This window comes from Squalius cephalus (genome assembly GCF_949319135.1).
Source record: "Squalius cephalus genome assembly, chromosome: 9".
In the NCBI taxonomy this organism is placed as follows: Eukaryota; Metazoa; Chordata; class Actinopteri; order Cypriniformes; family Leuciscidae; genus Squalius; species Squalius cephalus.
Genome location: NC_137130.1, coordinates 11,139,121 through 11,158,508, shown reverse-complemented (window position 1 = coordinate 11,158,508; position 19,388 = coordinate 11,139,121). Strand labels below are relative to the sequence as shown.

Here is a 19,388-nt window from a genome sequence, read left to right as displayed (position 1 = left end):
ATACTGTAGTCAAATATTCTGTCCTTGAATTATGATTCAGTCAATTCATAAGACACTTATTTTGCCATCTAGTCTTCCTTAGGTATACCTAAGGAAGACTAGATGGCAAAATAAGTAGGAAGAGAAAAAGTCGACTTGATTACTTAAATTCATGAGACAAATTTCCAGAGACAAAGTTAGTGTGCTTGAGAGAGATTCAAGATATTCTAGGTTAATTTTTTCCCACAAGCCAATTAAAAAAAGTAACTATAGCCAGTAATGGATGAATGTTCATCAGGCTGAATGGAAAGGAAATTTTAGATTAACTTACTGACCAATGTTACTGGACAAAGAAAAATACATCAATCTACAAGAAAATCAAACATGAAAGCCCCACACCATAGATCTCAAATGTCATTTGTATTTCTGAATAGGAGACACTTTGGCTAATTAAAATGGCAAACTTCTTTTAAAGGCTACAAACCTAACACATTCAATAACTGTAATAATGAACATAGTCAAACATAAGAAACCCTTCAATGTAAGCAGATTGTAATGGTTGATGGTAATTGGTTTAGTGTATTAATAGTGTATTAATTAATGGCATGTCTTGAAGCACCATATCTGAGTATACAGTATGTGAATGAGATGTGAGAACTAAAGCAGAGGCAAACTTTTTTTTTTTAGAACGCCAGCAGCGCCCTTTTCCATTTACTTACAACATATAGAAAAAAAGCTCATTAACCAATTTGCTAGAATCATTTTTTCAAACCCGAAGAAAGTCATAAGGGCTTGAAAATACAAGGGTGAGTAAATAATGTTAGAATTTCCACATTTGGGTGAACTAACCATTTAATACTGAGAAAATTCCCTAATTTTCAATGATTAGGATATAAACATTTAGCTACCTCCTTGGTGGTCAAAGTAGTTAACAACATCAAATCTGTCAGGTACGACACAATGCCACACAGATCTGGTGCTCTTTTGTTTGTGTTTGCATTCATGTGTTTCAGGACTGAGGCATGTTTGTGATGGATGCCTAAGTGGTGAGTCATCGTTCAGGTCATTAACATCTTGTCTGTGAGCCCCTGTTTTCTGGAAGAATCCGTCAGCTTAACCCTGACCTTAGCCACGGCAGTCCCTCTCTTCACACCACATTGGAACAATGCCAGCCCTCCAATGCTATTCCCAAAGACCATTCTGAAGAGGCAGGCTGTGAAAAGCACACTGTATGCCATGTTTGGCGAAGGCTTCAATGTGAAGCTGGAAACCCTGCCACCATTGGGGGGGTCAGTATCCACCAGGCAGTGGCGGATGGTGTTGGGAGAGCTTTTCACTGGTGGGAGGTTTGAACCTTTGAATGATAAATTACCTTTGACAAGCGTTATGCCAAAGAGGATGAGGTAATATATAGATTAAAAGCAAGCAGAGGCAATGACGCAATTGTTTGTTCATTAAGCCAGAGATTTCCAATATTTTTTGTCTTATATCCCCATAACTGGATACGGCATGGGTCATAAACACCAAACAGAAATTAGGTATTATTCTTATACTGGATTTCATAAAAAAAAAAAATTAATTGTTACAATAATTCACTTTGTTTCAAAATATAAAAATAAAAAAATGGTAATAATAATAATATAATGTGATATTATTATTATTAAAGAAGTATATCATTTTATTTTTCATTTATTTCAACCTGAAAAAAGTCAGTTAACTAAATAATAAAACAGCTACAATAAATCACTTTTAAACTAAAAACAACTGATACTGCGAGTGAAAAATAGACTCATATAGTAGCTTACACTACTCTCAAACTTGAGCAGTTTGAGTAAAATAGAGACATAAGCTAAGAAAGATAAATGACAGTTTCACATCTCTATGATGCTTGAATAACAAATGATGCACTATAAAGTAGTCCAAATTGCACTTTTTTCATTTAGAATAGCTGTAAAACTCCCTAAAGGGTATAAAAGATGCTGAGATCACAGATGAGCATCCGTTTAGCTTACAAAGCTGTCAAAGAGAGAATCACAGTGAGGCATGTGTGCTTGGTGTGTGCAGTCTAATGTGGCTCTGCAATTGTATCTCACTAGTCTAATGAGGACACCGCACCATGTATGTGCACTAGCTCAGAATTCACACTTGGCTCCAATATTTGTGGCATAATTACTCAAACTTCATCTGTTCTAATAATGGTGGCGGCACCAAGCGCCCTGCCCCTGGCATCTTCATGAAATACTAGCATGAATTTTTCATGGAGGGATAAAATAGTTGGGATTATTTATACATAAATTAGCGAGGCACAGAAACAACGATGGGCAAGAAAATGCATTCCATTCACTTCAAGTATTGAGGAAATGCTAATATACGAGCACAAGATAGGGCAGGATGGTGGAGAATTACCCAGTTTGCAGGCTGTGTGCTTCTGTTGATAAGGCTATTGTCTTGGTGGCACATTACAAGTGTTACAAATGAAAAGCATATCATAGGACACTGCACCTGTCCTCAGGGAAGCTTCAAGCACTTGTTACTTATCATTATGAAGACACATTTTCCTTTAGTCAATTTAAAATTAATCTTCCCATAACATGGTGACAAATGAATATTTACAAAATATACATCAAATATATCTCACTTAATCATACAAGGTCATAAAAATGCATGTATAATAAAAACAGAAGATTTGTTTTGTTAATGAATTATATGAAAAATATGAATAATTTAAACATTTACACATCATTATGAACAAATTGAAGCACATTTTAAAGCAAAAGACTCAAACTCAACTCAAACCTTCCTGGCTTTTAAAGTACAGGCCTGGACACTGCAAACACTTTTTGATTTCATGTAAACTATATGTATTTGAATTTGTCTTTTTTTTTTTTTTTCAGACATAGTTTTGAATTTAATACTTGTCATCTGTTTTCCAACAATAGTCTTATACGTGAAACTAAAGCACCTTCTTAAGCATCCGCTAAATGTAAAAAAGAGGACAAATTAACAGATAAAACAAAGCCTGGAAGTTGCTTTTGAATGTCAAACATAAATGTGCCATTTCTTTTACATTTCAACCAGAAAAAAAAAAAAATCTTAATCATTCTTGTGTGTAAAAATTTAGGATAAAAATTAAGATCAATTTACTTGAAAAATATATTAAGACTTGTCTTCAGGAACATCTTTAAAGTTGCGGCAAATTAAATCTTATCTTTCACAATTTTGGTTCTGAGGTTATGTTTTTTTTTAAGATGTTTACATATTTTACCAGAAAACATATCAAAAATACTGAACACTTATACTTGCAATGCAAGACTTGAGTTTACGTGCACACTCCCTTCCCTCCAAAACTTCACTGGTTTGGGAGGAAAATGTCATTTGCATACTCATTAAGGAGGCCACTGATTAAAGTGAAATGGCTCCGCCCCCATCTTGCTGGCTGGAGGTGCGAAGGCTATCCGTCTCATTGGCGGATCTTCAAGGTCTGTGTGCTTCAATAGGCAACCCGAGGCACCGCCCTGTTTTGTCCTTTAAAAGAGTGCCCTATTCAAGCAGCCCCATCCCCATTTACCACCGCCCTCAAAGATGTGACATGACTCTCAATACCTTCGCCTCATTGTCTAAGAACGCTGAACCTTACACAAGAGGGCGCAGATCCGCACTCTACCATCTCCTCCTACCCTCACGGCATTGGATCTACCAAAGCCGTCTCTCTCTCTTCACATTCCAGCACAGCCTTTTCTCCCAACACCATATTCACCATCAGAAAAACAGAGCCAGTGTAGCATGGGGGTGAACACCCAACTCTGTAGACCATGTTTTTTTCTAGGGGCGTGTGTGTGCCCAGGACATGCAAATAAGGAGCCCTTTGAAGGTTCACAGCTGTGCCGTCTGAATGGATTTACTTTAGGTTAGAAAAACTGGAGGAGAAATAAAGCAACAGGTCAGTGTCTAATGCATAGCTCTAACAATGTGGTTGCACTACAACACTGGAATAAAAGCATGCAAAGTAAAGGCGTATGTGGATGTGAGTGATGGCTTTGATTTAAGAAGGCCATTTTGAGTGAACCCAAATGCCTCAGCGAGTTACGAAACTCCCAAGCAAAAAGAGCAATCACGTACAGCACCACAGTGCTTTTCTGATACAGGTTTCAAATTTGAGCACCCTTTTAAGCATAAATCTCAATAAATTTGATTAGATTTATCCTAATATATATATATATATTCTGGGGGAAAAAAGTCTTCTCACAATTTTGTTTTTCCACCTTGTTTCAAATGCGTCTTTAATTTGGCTGGAAAACAAAAAGTTCTCATTAAGAAAATTATAGTTAATTACAGTGTTCATTTTTACAATGTTTTTTGATTTATTGTATTTGACAAAATACCATTAATAATATAATATTCCTAATTTAATAAGAATTTACTTTTCTACCTCTGCTTTTTACACCTTTCTTTATCATCTTACAGCATTTTGCCTCATCTTCATTATCCTTCACAAATAAATAAAAAAATCTTTTGTTAACAAACATTTTCGTCAGTCATTTTGTAACAAGACTAACAATGGAATGCCTGCTGCAAGTCAAGTGAAATCATTTTTTTCTTTAAAGAGGCATTTCCCGCTGGGTCTCACTGCTGCAGTCTCCTTCTACTGTCTATATGTCACAAATTAGCCCACCAGTGACAAAGACTGCATAAATAATTAAATCTGGGCAAATTGCAGAGGGAAATTAATCATGAGTGGGTAGGATGAAATCAGCCCATATTCATCAAACTCTGAGGTCAGAGAGTTGAAACCTGCACCTTGGGCGACCGCTGAGTGATCATATCAAAAAGAAGACGCTTAGATGCTTTTCTTCATTTTGATCTCCAGTCTGGAGCATCCTTTTCCTAAGGCCCCAGCCGTCCCACGAGAGCCGAATTATGAAATATGTAGCGCGCCTCAGAGCTGACGCCGTGATCCTGCGAGCCTCTGTCAGATCATTAGAATAAATGAGAGGAGCAGCCACCATTGTGCTCATGCATTTCCATCTGTTGAGCCGGATGCTGTTTCATAATCACCGCAGAGTATTTGTGAACACTGAACATATTTCTAACCAAAACAAAACCAGAGCAGAATCTAAACAGCTCTTGTTCCCAGCTGCTATTTGTTCACGTCGGGTACTTCCTGTTTTATTGGTAACAGCTGAAGAGGGCAGTCACCTCTTGACCACAGGGGTCTCTGTCCAAAGCAGCTGTAACAATGTCTACTGAATGCATTCGTACAGAGCGCTCTCATGGGATTGTCTGTTGACAGGGAGCAGAGACCTCTGTCTTGTCAATGCTGAGGGTGGCAGCTCGGATGTTTGCATTTTGGAAATAGACTGACCAGTGTACCTTTCAGTGCAAATGTGTGTGAATTCTGTGTGTAGAGTGAAGTTTTATTGACCTCTGAGGATGGGAAGAGAGACCACAGGGAGGATGGAAAAGATGAGGAGAATTTGTGATCAGCCATACTTTCATGTGTTACAAGGGATCATTCATCCAGAAGATCATTCTGTCATCATTTACTCACCCTCATTTTGTTCTAGACCTGTATGACTTCCCTCATCATGTATAATAAAAAGATATTTTGTAGAATGCTTTAACCACAATGTTTTGGCCACACAATGAAAGTCAATGGGGTCCAATGTTGTTTTGACTAAATGACAACAGATTTTTTAATCTTTCAGGACTATTCTTTTTATACCTCTAATGATTCTTTATAATTTGAGGTCAATTGGCTTCTTCTTTAAGAGAAAAGCATCTGACTGGGTTTCTGATGGTGCTTTGGGCTCTGAAATGGGCCAGGACATTCAAAAGATCACCCATTTTTTACACCACCTTTACAGGTCTTGATAGCCAAATTGAAACATTGTGTTTAATGTCAGGGGAAACTGTGCTAGAAAAAAAAAAATCAGGCATGATCCTATTTCGAGGAAATTCTCAAGGTGGTTCATTGTAGAACAACATAATAAAAGGTTAATCTTAAATGCTGTTATCTTGGCCATGCAAAAACCACCAGAAGGAAGGCTGTGACAGCCTGATTAATCTCTCAGTTTAGGTTTACCTGTATAGCTTTTCATTTATTTATTCTATGACAAGCACTGATTTATTACCAAAATCCCTCATACATTTTCAGAGGCTAAATGAAAGATGCCCAGTTGCATGCTAGTGCTGTCTGCCATGACATTTAGGCCAATTTTAAAAAAGAAATGCTAAAGCAAAAGTTACACACCAAAATTGATGCTTTCCTTAGTAAGAAAGACTAATTCAGTGTTATACTACTGTTCAAAAGTTTTGATTTTATTATGCTCACAAAGGTTGCATTTATTTGATCAATAAAAACAGTAATGTGAAATATTATTGAATTTAAAATAACTGTTCTATTTTAAATCTATCTAAGCCGAGAGGAGGAGCTGGGGATGGAGGAGGGTAATTAGCTCCTGAGAAATGCGATAGCTGCTGATAATACTGAAGGATACAGTGATAGGCGTCGTATTCCTATAGGTAGACGTGGATCAGCTGAGAGTCAGCTGATGAGAGCTTGACTAACGTGACCTGCCAGAACTGACGCTACGCTTAATTTATTCCTGTTATGGTAAAGCTGAATTTTCAGCAGCCTGTCTCTTCAGTGTCACATGATCTTTCAGAAATAATTCTAACATACTGATTTGGTGCTCAATAAATATTTCCCATTATCAATGTTTTTGCTTAATATTTTTGTGGAAACTCATACATTTCTGTCAAGATTCTTTAACGAATAAAAATGTCATTTATTTGAAAGACACGTCTACAATGTTACAAAATATACTGTCCCTTTTGGTCAATTCAGTGCATTCTTCCTGAATAAAAGTATAAATGTCTTTCAAAAATCCTACTGACCCCAAACCTGTGAACAGTAGTATATAATTAGCTTCTAATACACAACAAATGAACACCTAGAAAAAGTAGCCGCTAGCAATTCTAATACAATTGTGTCCGATATAAAAAACATGACAATACATCAAACACTTCCCCACAGTTCACTTGTGTCTATGCATGAACTTGGACCACAAAACTATGAAGCGAATCAGACTGAGCAGTGGCTGGAATCCTCAGTGGCATTAAAATCTTATCCTTTTCTTTCCTTCAGTGTACTTTATGTACTTGCATGACACAAAAACAAAGACAGAGAAGGAAGTTGTGAGGCAGATTCCATTGAGAGATGGAGGCAGGATGTCATTATAAGTGTGCGTTTGCATGCAAGGGAGTGTGTAGTGGAGAGATGATGGAGACTTGAGATAAAACAATGACAGATTCCTCAAACTAACATACTCCTGCATGACCCATCTGTTTACATTCCGGTCCAGTCCTCCTCAGGCTCCTCAGTAAAAGTGAATAATCCTTTCCCATAGCTCTTCATCCCCATACATAACATCACATCACTTCACAGTGACCCTGAGGTCAAGCTTCTGGTCGTGTTCCATCTCCAGAAGTTCTGGGCCTCTGATGTGTCAGATGATCTAAGCTTCTCAACATTCTGAGACCCTTGGGTATATCATATCCTACCATTCAGAAGTTTAGACACAGTTTGTTCTTTATTTTTACTATTTTCCACATTTTAGAGAAACACTAAAGTCGTTGAGAATATGAAATTACACAAATGTAAATATAGGAATTATACATTGATTAATTTAAAACAAACCAAAAATCTTTGATATTTATTATATAAGCTTTCCCTTAGCATACTCACAAAATATGGTAACACTTTAGTTTAGGGTCCAGTTCTCACTATTAACTAGTTGCTTATTAACATAAATATTACTAGGATATTGGCTGTTATAAAGCATATATTAATGCCTTATTCTGCATGACTATATTCTACATCCCTAATCCTATCCCATACCTAAACTTAACCACTAACTTACTAACTATTAATGACCAGTAATTAGGAGTTTATTGAGTCAAAAGTCTTTTGTTTTCAGCATTTGTTTTCAGCGTGAATGCCGCGAAAAACACACAAACACATCTAAAACAGGAAAGAGCTTAGCGATTAACTGTACAAGATTTAATAAGAAATCTGAGGTATGTGTTTTACAGGCTGCCGAAAGCTACAGAACAGAACAAATGGATCGCTGAAATTCATAGAAACAACTGGAATCCAGGCAGAGAAAGGTGGATTTCCAGTTATCATTTTTGTCAATATGCTGAATTTAGGGGTAAAATCATACTACTGTATTGTACTGTACTGTACTGTATTGTTATATATTGTATTGACAACTCAATTAAATATTTACCATTTTATATTCTGCATATAATTGGGCGTTTTTAAATAAACACTGACAAAAAACTATACAAGTTTTAGGGCTGGACGATATGGTGATACACTATATATAACATTGACATAAGTGATCACCGGGATTTAGACCTACCGATATTGTTTTTATATAAAGCGTTCACAGGCAAATTTGCTGCATGTATTTCCACGGCATACCCTCTATAGTGAGAACTGGACCCTAATCTACTGTAAAGAGTGCCAAATTCTTCAATAAAATAAAATAAATGTATTATAATAGTTGATGTGTATGTAGGCACAATTTATATTTGTCTACAAAACATTTCAGGGATGTAAGCATAGGCCCCCAGATCAAAGATCATTAGAAACTCAGTCAAGTGTGTATGAACTTCTGTCTGGTAGCGTAGATCCTGGAAAACTCATACCCTAATACATCTGTCCGACTGCGTCTGTGTTTTTGTGAATGGAGAAATTATTCCAGTTCATTTCACAAAAAAGCATTTAGATGATGGCTAAACTTTTGCTTTTTTGGAACAGCATGGGGCACGATCATCTAGTTTCACATTAGATACAGCCATAAAGTAAAAGAATAGCCATGAGCACATAAATTGAATACTATAGGCTTTGAGAATGAATCATTATGATAATTTTGCCAGAGCAATTGCATTAGTAAGATATGACAGATTCAATAATGTATGTGGAGGCTCTGACTGGCTATATGCTACAGCCACAGTTCTGAGAGACTAAGTTCATCTCACATTGTAAACTGATCTGTGCAAATTTGGTTCATTGGTTCAATGTGTACCAAAGGGACGGAATCATCAGTCGAGAAGGAAAGAGAAGATGACAGAAGTTGTGTTTTGAATTTATTTTCTATTGCTCATGTAATATAACCTACTTGCAGCATGAAGGAGTCTCAAGGAGGTACAGAAAGAGCTCAGTGTGTGGGTGGGACCCAATCACGGTACCTTAAGCTCCCCCATTGTGCCGACATAGTAACGGCAAAATCATCAGATGTTCCTGATCCCATGAGACAGCTGGTCCCCCATGAGGCGGAAGCAGTGGGATCCTGCTGCCTCATGCATCTGTTTAGATCTTGGGAAAGAGCAGCCGCAACACAGGGCGCACAGACACCATGGACTGATCTAGTCAAAAACACTTTCTCAGGATAGACAAGTTTGGCATCTTGGGGAAAATAAGCCTAATGCTTTGATGATGGTGGTAGTTATATAAACATGGCATGCTTTTCATTTATCAATCGTGTCTATGCACCCTGGGTTGATTCATAATTCAGTAGTTGAAAATAATGATAAAAAAAGAATGAAATCACCATAGACCCAGGTAAATCAAATCGCTGGAGTTCAAAGTGAGAAGATATACTGCAAGTCAAAAGTTTGGTTTTAGATTTTTGAACTGAAATGGAGATATGAGAACCAAGGAAAGAGTTTTCCTTAACTATCTGGTCCAAAGGGATATATAAATATAAATATATATATATATATATATATATATATATATATATATATATATATATATATATATATAACTATATATAAATATATAGTCATATAGGCAGAAACTTTGTGTGTCCAAGGCCGCTACTTTTCAGGAAATTGGAAAAACACTATTTTTTTTGAATAATTAAATACTGTGTTGGCAAAGTGGATATTGTGGATTTATAAGGCCAGACACTTGCATGTGTCATTATATTATTATTATTATTATTACTAATATAATTTTACCAAAATCAAGCTCAAATGGAGTTGCAAGGTTTTTGACCAGCGAATGTCAGACGTGGTTTTGATCATCATTAGAACAGCTGCAACTGAGGCAGTTGCATTACGTTTTCATCAATTTACAGGTTACAGTGTTTATTGTAGCTATGAGGGTGCTCAGTTTCTTCTGCCATTTGGCCAAAATCTCAAAGACGAAGTCCTACACACAGGCTTTTGAAGACAGTATTGGCTATGACTCCACGACAAAAGCTAGACTAAGATACTCTTCTCTGCTCCTCAATGACATAAAACATTAGCCTTTTTATATAGTGAGTAAAGAAAACACTGTACTTATTCAAACCAGTTCCAGCACAGGCGGTCCACAATGCGAGCAGCACTTCATTCAGGATTGAGGCGGGGTAGAGTTATAAGGTTTGACCGACAGTTTGAGGATCCAATGGATTTAGGAGGTTTAGTTTAACTCTTTTTAATGCTGTTCATAGGTTAAATATTTGCGAAACCCACAGACAGGCGTGAAGGGTCACCAATAGTAATGATTTCTAACAATGAAAAAAAAAGAAAAAAAAACAAAAACAAAAAAACAATGACGAAATACGGATTTCTGTCAGGACCACTATCGTCAAATACGATTGACAATTAGAATACAGTTTGGATTGGCGGTATGATTCTGTTCTGGGCAAGAACCAGCCTAGCATGGATAAGAGCAGCCTAGCATGGATAACCCCCCTCAGGGGAAACAGACCAGAACAAACATGAATGTATTGCAGATATCATTAATTCAAGATTTGTAAGTACAACATAATTCGAGAATTTATTGTGATTCAAGGGGAATCAGAATGCCAAATCCTGACTGGACGAGAGGAGGAGCTGGGGATGGAGGAGGGTAATTAGCTCCTGAGAAACGCGATAGCTGCTGATAATACTGAAGGATACAGTGATAGGCGTCGTATTCCAATAGGTAGACGTGTATCAGCTAAGAGTCAGCTGATGAGAGCTTGACTAACGTGACCTGCCAGAACTGACGCTACACTTAATATATATAATATAAAAAAAATTGTTTTAAAGAATTTCATATGCATGCATACATTTTACAAAACTAAAAGTATTTAAAAATCAAATAAGAAATGAACTCTATTCAAGCGTGTCCAATTTTTGTGTTATACCGGGACATGGCAAATTTCCCTTATTCATAGCTTCACGGAAATGAGGACAGCAGGTGCATACCCATGGGTCAGTGCAGTGAATAACTCAAAGGGTAAGAATCAGCTCTTTGCACCCCATCCCAGCTTGGGTAAAGTTGAAAAGGCTCGTCTGATCTGTTGCTCTCTTCTGCCAACGGCAGCATGTTTGGCACCAAGACGTACATTTCTGAGATGATCTGGCTTCCTGTCAGCCCCATTACACTCCTGGCAGAGAGATACAGGATAGCTCTAATGGTGTGGGGAGAAGGACAAAAGTACAGCAAGCAGAATGAAAAGATGAAGAATGTGTGAATGTGATGGGAATGAATGAATGAGACATCAGTGTGCTCAGTGACAATGGCTTATTCTAAGAATAAAATGAAAGCGTATAATAGAATCTCTTGCTGCAAGATATGATATATAGGTGCTGACACCCTAACAAAAATGTTCATGGTCGCTGGATGGTAACCAAAGCATCTGCCAAAAATACTTGTGACTTTTTCATTGGTTATCCGTAAGTTTGAATTTTGTCCTTGTTTGTATTTAAATGAGCTTTTGTACACTTGTAATGTTTAGCCCTGATGAAGGCCTGTGCGCCAAAACGCATTGGCAAAATAAAGAGCAATATCTTTTCAGCTCCATTTATCTGACTATTTCGATCTCTCCATTTCTCAAGAGTTGCTGGTATTGTCCCCAAAATACTAATTACGGCAGCTTTTGTTATTCAATTAAAATTAGAGCAAATGTCTATAAAAGATCTAAATATGTAGTAGCTTCTTTAATTTGCCCATAAGATAATAATAATAATAATAATAATAATAATAAATTAAATTAAAACAAAAATTATATCTCTTTAATATCTCAATTCCTTCTAGCAAGATAGCAATGATATTAAAGGAAGAGCAAATGAAGACTTTTGCTTAAGACTCAATGTTGAAAAAAGTTGTCCTTAATATTTTTGTAAAAACTGGTACATTTTTTCAGGATTCTTAAACTTAAAAAACAGTATTTAGTTGAAATAATAATTAGATTTTTGTAACAATGTCTTTACTGTCACTTTTATTAATTTAATTGCTGAATAAAAGTATTCATTTCTTTTAACAAAACAAAACAAAAAACCTTACTGACCCCAAGCTTTTGAATGGCAGCATAAAATAAAATGTTTCTCATCACTACTATCGAGACCAAGAACTCAAATAAGTCTCAATATCTATGAAAGTGTGACCTTAGTCATTTTATTTGATTTTTCATTTCATGGATTAACTTTAGTAACACTGACTCTATAATTACGGTGTTTTGCGAATTGGTTTCAATTCAGAAATCCATGCTTTGTGTTGTCAGATTAATTCTGTCACCACCTGATTTCTTTCATTTATGGAATTTCCTTTAACTTCACTCTGGTATGCAGTGTCTCATTCCTAAACCTCTTGCATGTGCCCATTTTAATATTCTCCCCCTGTGTGCTGTTTAGGCAAAGACACTCTCAAAAGCTGGCAAGGTGCTGCTCATCGATTTGGACTCTGCCTCCACTTGTGATGCTCCAGTTACTCGAAATGAAGAAAGATCTGCCTTGTTTACTCACAGTTTGGGATCGCCCAGGAGAGATACACAGGCGAAGGTGAGATGGAGGAAAATTAAATTGCACCTAATCCTCTCCACTGGGACAGCGGAGAAAACTGCTACAAATTTAGTAACGCCATTGAAACAAAACACTAGACGCAGACATGGGAATATGTGAATGGAGTGACTTATTTAGTCCCTGTTTGTGCAAACAGATGTGCATTTGGGTATTTAAAGTTAGAGAGAATGAAACTGACTGATACTCACATTGTATTTTCAACCACAAGCTGCTTCATGCATGAAACATCAGTGGTCTTCGAGTGAGAGCATTCAATAAATGTGTGGTGCATCTCCCAGACATGGCAGAGAGATTACTGGGGAATAAAAGAGATATATGCAACCACAGGAACAGGTGGGAAAGCCACCACAGTCTCATTTCATTGCTTTATTTAGACCTCAGACAGTTCTGGCTGACCTTTTTGGGGTTTTAGCACCAAGCCAGAGTAAACTCTTGGTCCATTTGCCCCTTGCTCTCTGTGCCAGACAATGCCACTTTCTTTGAAGTTTGTCCAGGCGGTTTTGGGAGCTGACCCATTCATTTCAGAATCAATAACCATAAGCCAGCACTCTCTAACACCCAAAGGCTTGATAGCCCTAGCCAAAAAGTTACAAAGGCCACATCAAGCAGGAATCATGATCTAGTAGAAGAGAGTGAGCGTTATTAAACACTGTAGGTTTGTATCTTACCTGTATTAGTGAAATGTTGCTTAGATTTAGTCTGAAGAGGTAGTTTCTGCAGACAAAATGAAAGAGAGATTGCAAAAGGTTAGTTTGATATAATCGATCCACTGGATAGATCCAATTACACATTTCATTCAATGAAAATATGGTGAGAGAAATTAAAAATAATTTATATAATTTTAAATATTTTTTCTTGTTGAATAAAATAACTTTCATTTCTAGCCTATTTCTATTACCAGCATAACAATTTGAAACACAAATGATAATGTGTAGTTAAAATTATTCAAGCAAAATAAAATGTTTTAAAAAAAGTATATATTTACACATATATTACACGGATATTGGCTGTTTGCTAGTACTTATAAAGGCACAAGAAAATAGTTAGTTAATAACTACTCAATTCCTAAACTTATCAACTACATTACAAACTATTAATAAGCAGTAATTAGGAGTTTATGGAAGCAAAAGTTGTAGTTTATAATAGTTAGTTTAGAGTGAGAACTGTAACCTAATCTAAAGTGAGAACTGTAACCTAATCTAAAGTGTGACCTAAGTTTTTACCTCGCTCCCACTATAAGTTCATTCCTGGTGAGGTCAAGGGTCAGTTGGGAGTAGTCCCTTACACCAGGATGGGAAAAAGTGGAGATCAAAGGACTTAGAGCTGAAAGACAAAAGAAAATCCAGGTATATTAGTGATACAATAAGAATTGATTCCCCTAAAAAATTTCATAAAGTGATTGCCATTTGACAAACCTTTAAAGTTCAGATATATCAGAGCATACAAAATTAAATTTCCCTCCCTCAGAACTCATGGTTTAGCATAAAAGATGGATTAAGCTAAATGAGTGACGCAATGGAGGTCACTAATCCGGGAAAATGCTTGTAGTTTCTTGTAGTTCCCAAGAACATGTGAGGAGGACCAGAGAGCTCTGCTCAAATCTAGCTGGGCCTCTTCAAGGATACTGATCCTAATTCAAAATGACACTTAGTCAAATCTCTGCTTACCCAATAAATCTCCGAACATAAAAGCGCTGTTTGATACAAAGTTTCAGAAAATCGAAACAATTTGCCCTGGCAGACACTTACAGCACAGTCTGGGTCTATTGAAGTGGAATTACATGAGACAGAAAGAGCATTATGTAAATATAAAAACCACTTGATCTATTGTTAACCTTAATGTGGCTTAGTAAATGGGATTTCACTGTAAAGGAACCAAAAGATTTGTTATCCTTTCATACAGAATAGGATTTCTCAGCAGTATTCTGGATATGACAAGCCCAGCTAAAATACAGAAATCCTTCCATAATATTACATAATTTCGTTTTCAAATGTTGTTTGTACTCTGAGGGTTTATATTGCATTGCAGGCTCAAGTATCACTTCACTCAGAAGTGATAAAAGCACAACTCTTACCATTCATGACCAATTAGTCTACAAAAATAACTCAAAATCCAATGTACTTCACAAGATTAAACTTCCGGAAGAAAACAACAATAAACATTTAATATATGGGAATGCATAAAGTAAACAAAAAAAAGTAAATTGTTAATTGTATATGTCAATGGTATGTGCGAATTATATAAAATTCTAAACTAAATTCGACTAAAAACGCTGTTTTTCACCAGCGTATTTTTGCAACTTTCTCACACTATTGGTCAGTGTGGCGGTGAAACTGGTTTCCATTAACAAGACATCCATAAATACCACTTCACACAGTCCGAATCTATCACAGGGGATGGAGTCATCCAGATGCTGGGGTCATTCAAAACAATCAGTGATTCACATGGGAACATGAATCACATGAATGTAAGAGTGTGTTTGCATAGAACTTACAGGAAAAGATGGACAAATCTTCTGCTATGCCACTAAATTAATATATTAACAAACTGAATGACTGGGACCATTATGGCTATATTATTCAGGAATTATTTAAGGAAAAACAATGACGGCAACAAACACTGTACTATAAATACTATAAATCTGTACTAGCTACCCCATCCACAAGCATCCATCTCACCCGTGTTAAAATGTTGTTATGAACTTTGATCACTCTAATAGAGCGTGTTCAGAGAGAATCATATAACATTTTATTGGATATCATTCATCAAGAACAGTTACAGCAGTCTTACAGACAGTGATTAATGACTGAGAGGATCGAGACAGGGTCTATTTTATATTTATATATAACTGTAGTACAAGCTTGAAGCTTATGGAGTTTATCGATCCGTTACTGTAGGTCAGGAGTGAGACAGCTCACAGTCTATAATATAATACAGGGGTTTCCAACCTTTTATGTCAGCAAACCACTGACCCAAGTTATTTACTTGAAGGTTAGGGCTTTTTTACACCATAAGAATTTATATAATGTTAAGCTTTCAATAAATAATTTGAATGGTTGAAGTTCATTTGTAGGTTGTTTCATTTATGAAAGGTGAAAAAAAACAAAAACATTATGCATAAAGAAAATAGTACTCATTTTGGCTATGTTCACAGTGTACATTTTGGGGATCGGTAACCGCATTTACTAACAGGTGTGAGTCTCGAAATGAGCACACAGCAACTTACAGTAGCGTCTCGAATACTGTCTGTATGAATGGGAGTCAAGCTCATATTCTCTTACCATTAACCATAGCGAGAGTGACCAAAGTAATATCAGAAATGTCAACGTCCATAAAACTGAGAAGTCTTATGCAGGGTTCCAGACTGCGACCAAAATGGTCGCATATGCAACCATTTTTTGAGAATGTGCGAGTTAAAATTTTATGTGGTCGCATTTGTGCGAGTGCATGGTCATGTACAACTCAGTTAAATTCACGCATGCGCAACAGAACGCCGTTGTATCAGTACATCATGAATCTATTTTCCAAACCGTGTTTTTGACTTATCCTGAATCACTACGGTACGCCTATAATAAGTGTTTATATTCTGACTATTTTATCCCGGGGTCGGCTCGGCTGCGGAGTTGCCCAGTGCCTGCGTGACTCGCGGCTCGCCATAGGCATTAACGGAGAGAAGTAGCTCCGGCTACAATGTTCTTCCGCAAGACACTTGCAGTTTATTTATTAAAGAACGTACATGTCACGCGCATTGCACACTGATGGTGAAACGCGCGAATTAGGATTTTCTTTAAGCCCCGATCTGTATGAGTTGGGGGCGTGTCAGTGATTAACATGGCGGAATACACAATACGTAAAGGTATTTAGCTGTGATATTGTCAGGCTTTTCTATTTACAGAGCAGTTAGCTAATCGCCAACACAGAATATGATAGTATTATAATATAACAATGCAACATATATAACGATGAGCTGGCAGTGGCTTCATAAATTAATTAAAAACATAAGAATACAAAGTACACCTGATGCACATTTCTTTGTTCTTCATTTTCTAGAACAAGAGTTTAAGAATCTTACTGTATTTTTGTGTAACGAGCCAGCATACAGCCTCAGACACAACTGATGACGAGGGCACAGGTGCGGACAGGGAGGAACCAAGTGAGCAAAGGAGTATAACAAATACATTTTATGTTTATGTTTTATTATACAAAAATCAGGGCTGTCAAAATGAACACGTTAACGCATGCGATTAATAATTTCAGTTAAACGCGTTAAAAATATTTAACGCAATTAATGCAGCATCAGATTTTTTCTTTCATCCATTGGCTGCTCTATAGTATTTTATCACGCTATCATTCATTCAAGTGCTAATAAACAATTCAAGCGTGATAAAACGCAAAAAATAAGAATTTAAATCTGTACTGGCGGCGCGCTGTCTTTATATCTCCTCTCTGTGTGATACACGCAACACACACACACACACACACACACAGGACTCATGCGCTCAGAATGCCGCTTCTCTTTCACTCTTGAACGGACAAAAACACACAAAAGTATGCCAAAATGTTCAGTTTGTCGAGTATCCTCGTAAGCACAGTATTACATTAGTTAAAAAGTGTTAAATGACCGCAAAGAGTTGACAACATCGGATGCTTGTCAGATCCAGATCCGCATTGTGTGCATCAGATCTTAAAGCGACAGCAGCCTAATAAACCCGCTTCTGTGATACATTAATGTAAAAAAATCAAATCCAAGAAAAAAGTCAGAGAAAATTACAGTTAAGTCTGAGAGGTGTAACTTTATTCAATTTATGTATATTTCCTACCTAATAGATCAAATATTTAAAATATACTTTATGTTGTTTCACATTAATTTGGAGATTAAATGTGAAATTATTACAATATAAAAATATATTAAAACCTTTAATGTTAAGTGTGATTAATCGCGAATAGGCTTGTTAATTGTTTTAATCGATTGACAGTACTAAATAAAATACAATGAAACATTAAAAAACATACGTGGTGTTTTTTTGATAGTTATTTTGAATGGTTTTCATTTAAAAGATTAAAACATTTTGCCAACATGAGGTCTTGTGTCACTGTCAGTCTTTTTACATCAGTGCAAAACTAGGGTTCGCAAATAAGGACAACTATTCATCAGCATGCATTGATTAATTCCATGTTATAAAAAAACAAAACAATTTGGTGCGACCAAATCATGTGCTGGTGCGACCAACTGAGAAAGTTGGTAGCACCAGTGCAACCAGTGGAAAAGTTAGTCTGGAGCCCTGTTATGACTTAAAGGGATAGTTCACCCAAAAATGAAAATTCTGTCATTAATTACTCACCCTCATGTCGTTCCAAACCCGCAAGACTTTCGTTGATCTTCGGAACACAAGTGAAGATCTTTTTGATTAAATCTGAGATCTTGCTGTCCCTCCATTGACAGCGACGCAAGTTACGCAACTACCACTTTGGCGCTTCAAAAAGTTCATAAAGAGATCTTAAATGAATTTAGCGGTTTAGTCCCAATTTTTCTGAAGAGACTCGATCGCTTTATATGATGAACGGATTTAATTTAGGCTTTTATTCACATATAAACATTGATCAGCGTACAAAAACAGAAGCTTGAGCTTCTGTTTCACACGTAAGTTTAAAATATTCTGGCTGACCCCCCCAGTGAGATTTTCCAAGGTGACTGTTATTTAGAACGTGTCACTTTATGGTTTCCATGGTGACGCGTCATTGCTTGTCACGTGACACACCGCAGCAACAACAGCGCTGAATGAATGATTGATGATCTGCTTGTATGTCATTTTTCCTTTTTTATTCAAAATATTCACAAATTTGTTAGCTATGGCATGAAATATCTGATATTCCGATTGTCAAATATATGCAGGTGGAAGTGTTTTATTGTTTAAACACCTTTATAACGATCGCGTTTGTTGAGCTGTATGCGCGATGGGCGCCGCCATCTTAGTTTGTGCCGCAGACGCAGTTCAGAGAATAGTGGTGCGTTCAAGTCATCTCGTATAGATCGTATTTACGAGTTGAACGCACATGAACGCCACCACAATGTCGTAAATACCAGTGGGGAGCTCGGGATTTTCTTTAAGCCCCGATCTGTATGAGTTGGGGGCGTGTCAGTGATTAACATGGCGGAATACACAATACGTAAAGGTATTTAGCTGTGATATTGTCAGGCTTTTCTATTTACAGAGCAGTTAGCTAATCGCCAACACAGAATATGATAGTATTATAATATAACAATGCAACATATAACGATGAGCTGGCAGTGGCTTCATAAATTAATTAAAAACATAAGAATACAAAGTACACCTGATGCACATTTCTTTGTTCTTCATTTTCTAGAACAAGAGTTTAAGAATCTTACTGTATTTTTGTGTAATTAATTAAGAGAAAGTACTCCGCCATCTTGCTCCGACGAAAGTGACTTGAACGCACATGCCGTTATAAGCACGACTTCCCACCTCGTACGTACGAACTTCCCAGGAGGACTTGAACGCACCATTTACAACACGTGAATTCATTCACTTCTCCCGAAATAC

At 36.7% G+C, this 19,388-nt stretch overlaps 1 protein-coding gene across 5 annotated transcripts in view; it reads right to left on the bottom strand.

The window, feature by feature from the left end:
- Positions 1–19,388, bottom strand: part of sema5ba (sema domain, seven thrombospondin repeats (type 1 and type 1-like), transmembrane domain (TM) and short cytoplasmic domain, (semaphorin) 5Ba) — a 207,036-nt gene that overhangs the window by 49,589 nt on the left and 138,059 nt on the right. For all 5 annotated transcript variants that reach the window (XM_079880361.1, XM_079880360.1, XM_079880364.1 and 2 more), the window contains 2 exons: positions 14,049–14,148; positions 13,494–13,539 (listed from right to left, as the gene is read on the bottom strand). In XM_079880361.1, the coding sequence (XP_079736487.1) occupies positions 13,494–13,539; positions 14,049–14,148 (146 nt within the window). The remainder of the gene's footprint in view (positions 1–13,493; positions 13,540–14,048; positions 14,149–19,388) is intronic.